The sequence below is a fragment of the Tupaia chinensis genome, unplaced genomic scaffold, assembly GCF_000334495.1.
Source record: "Tupaia chinensis unplaced genomic scaffold, TupChi_1.0 Scaffold000078_1, whole genome shotgun sequence".
Taxonomy (NCBI): domain Eukaryota; kingdom Metazoa; phylum Chordata; class Mammalia; order Scandentia; family Tupaiidae; genus Tupaia; species Tupaia belangeri.
Genome location: NW_006159539.1, coordinates 8,389,927 through 8,391,546, shown reverse-complemented (window position 1 = coordinate 8,391,546; position 1,620 = coordinate 8,389,927). Strand labels below are relative to the sequence as shown.

At 37.7% G+C, this 1,620-nt stretch overlaps 1 protein-coding gene across 4 annotated transcripts in view; it reads right to left on the bottom strand.

Moving 5' to 3' along the window:
• Positions 1-1,620, bottom strand: part of CHD2 (chromodomain helicase DNA binding protein 2) — a 125,841-nt gene that overhangs the window by 47,237 nt on the left and 76,984 nt on the right. For all 4 annotated transcript variants that reach the window (XM_027769131.1, XM_027769133.1, XM_027769132.1 and 1 more), the window contains one exon: positions 1-44. This exon is cut by the window's left edge and continues 118 nt beyond it. In XM_027769131.1, the coding sequence (XP_027624932.1) occupies positions 1-44 (44 nt within the window). The remainder of the gene's footprint in view (positions 45-1,620) is intronic.

Below are 1,620 nucleotides of genomic sequence, written 5' to 3'. Positions count from 1 at the left end.
TCTTCCAGTTCTTCTTCATCTTCCATCGTGGCGAAGTTGGCGACCTTAAAACAAATGGACAGCCCATTCGTTATGTCTGACATTTCCCCATTCCAAACACTTTCTGCCAAACCACCGACTTGTGAGGTATTAATTTTAGTTAAGACAGCGTGAATGATAATAGGACTTCTGCAATATTACTTAATCAGATAATTTTTTCTTAATTTTTAATTATTCATTCATTTACTCTTTACTGTGACAAGAGAGAGACACACACAGAGAGAGAAGGAACATGAGAAAGCAAGCCACCAAGACCAGGACTCGAACCATGGTCGGCCATGTGAGAGTGCCCAGCGCCTTAACCACCACACCATCTGCTGGTCCCGACTTAACCAGATAATTCCAGATAATTAATTTTCCATTTATCTCTCCTGTATCTCCCTAAAATCAACTTGCCAAACCCTCAATTCATAATAAATTTTAGTGAAAAGTAGGCAAACAGTTACAAAGATATAAATTGCTTTATAGAAAATTTTGTTAAGTTATATACATATTCTAATAAATATGACAGCACTTGAAAAATCTAGATTCATTTAGATTATAAAATGCTTAATATCTACTAAAAATCCATGGAGAGTTTACATTTCAATAAATGGCTACCGCAAAGAAGTCATTTGAAACAACGTACAACTCAAAAAACGCTCACTATCGTCTGGCCACCTAGTTACTTTACTCATTTTTATAAAAAGTATATAAAAAGTATGAAATTTATAGGGCTTACAGGTGGCGTGGTGGTTAAAGGAGCTGGATTCCAACATGGCCAACCACAGTTCAAGTCCTGGATCGGGTGCCTTGCTTTCTCGCTTTCCCTTTCTCTCTCTCTCTCTCTGACACTCACTGGTCAAATTTAAAAATAATAACAACAGATGGAATTAATTGTAATGATTTAACATGACTAAAAGTGCATGTAAGGAATGAAAATAAAAACATAAAATGGAAAAAAAATTCAAATAAGCCTGGAAGAAAATTCTTATTTATTTCATATCAAATGATATTCAATACCTGATATTAATGTGTACTAAAATAGCAAACATTTCAAAGAACCAGGCTATGGTTACATCCACCAGCTTTGGACAGTCCCTGGGCAGTGGTGGAGAGGGCCTACACCTTGGCTTCACATTCTTTTGATTTCTTGCCTCCTAGACTTTAAGACAATAATGAAGGGGGTCAACAGGTGGCACGGTGGTTAAGGGCACTGGACTCCCACATCCCATGGATGACCACAGTTCGAGTCCCAGACCTGGTGGCTTGCTTTCTCACATTCTCTTTCTCACTCTGTCCCTTTCTGGTCAAATTAAAATAAAGTTAAATAAAATAATTCTTTAAAAAAGACAATAATGAAGTAAATAAGTGTATTTGGAGTTCTCATTCCTCAAAGTCATTTGGAGCTGAAAGTTAAGTCAAGTCAGAACTTAGGACTTTTGGCCAAAATTAACTGTTCAACTTCCAAAAAGGATATTGTCATCTTCATAATCAGATTTTTTATTTAGAGAGAGGTTTTTACTATGGGACACGTACGTTCGCTGGAGAGACAGAGAGACAAGGAGAGATACCAGCCCCCGGGGGGGGGGGGGGGCGGGC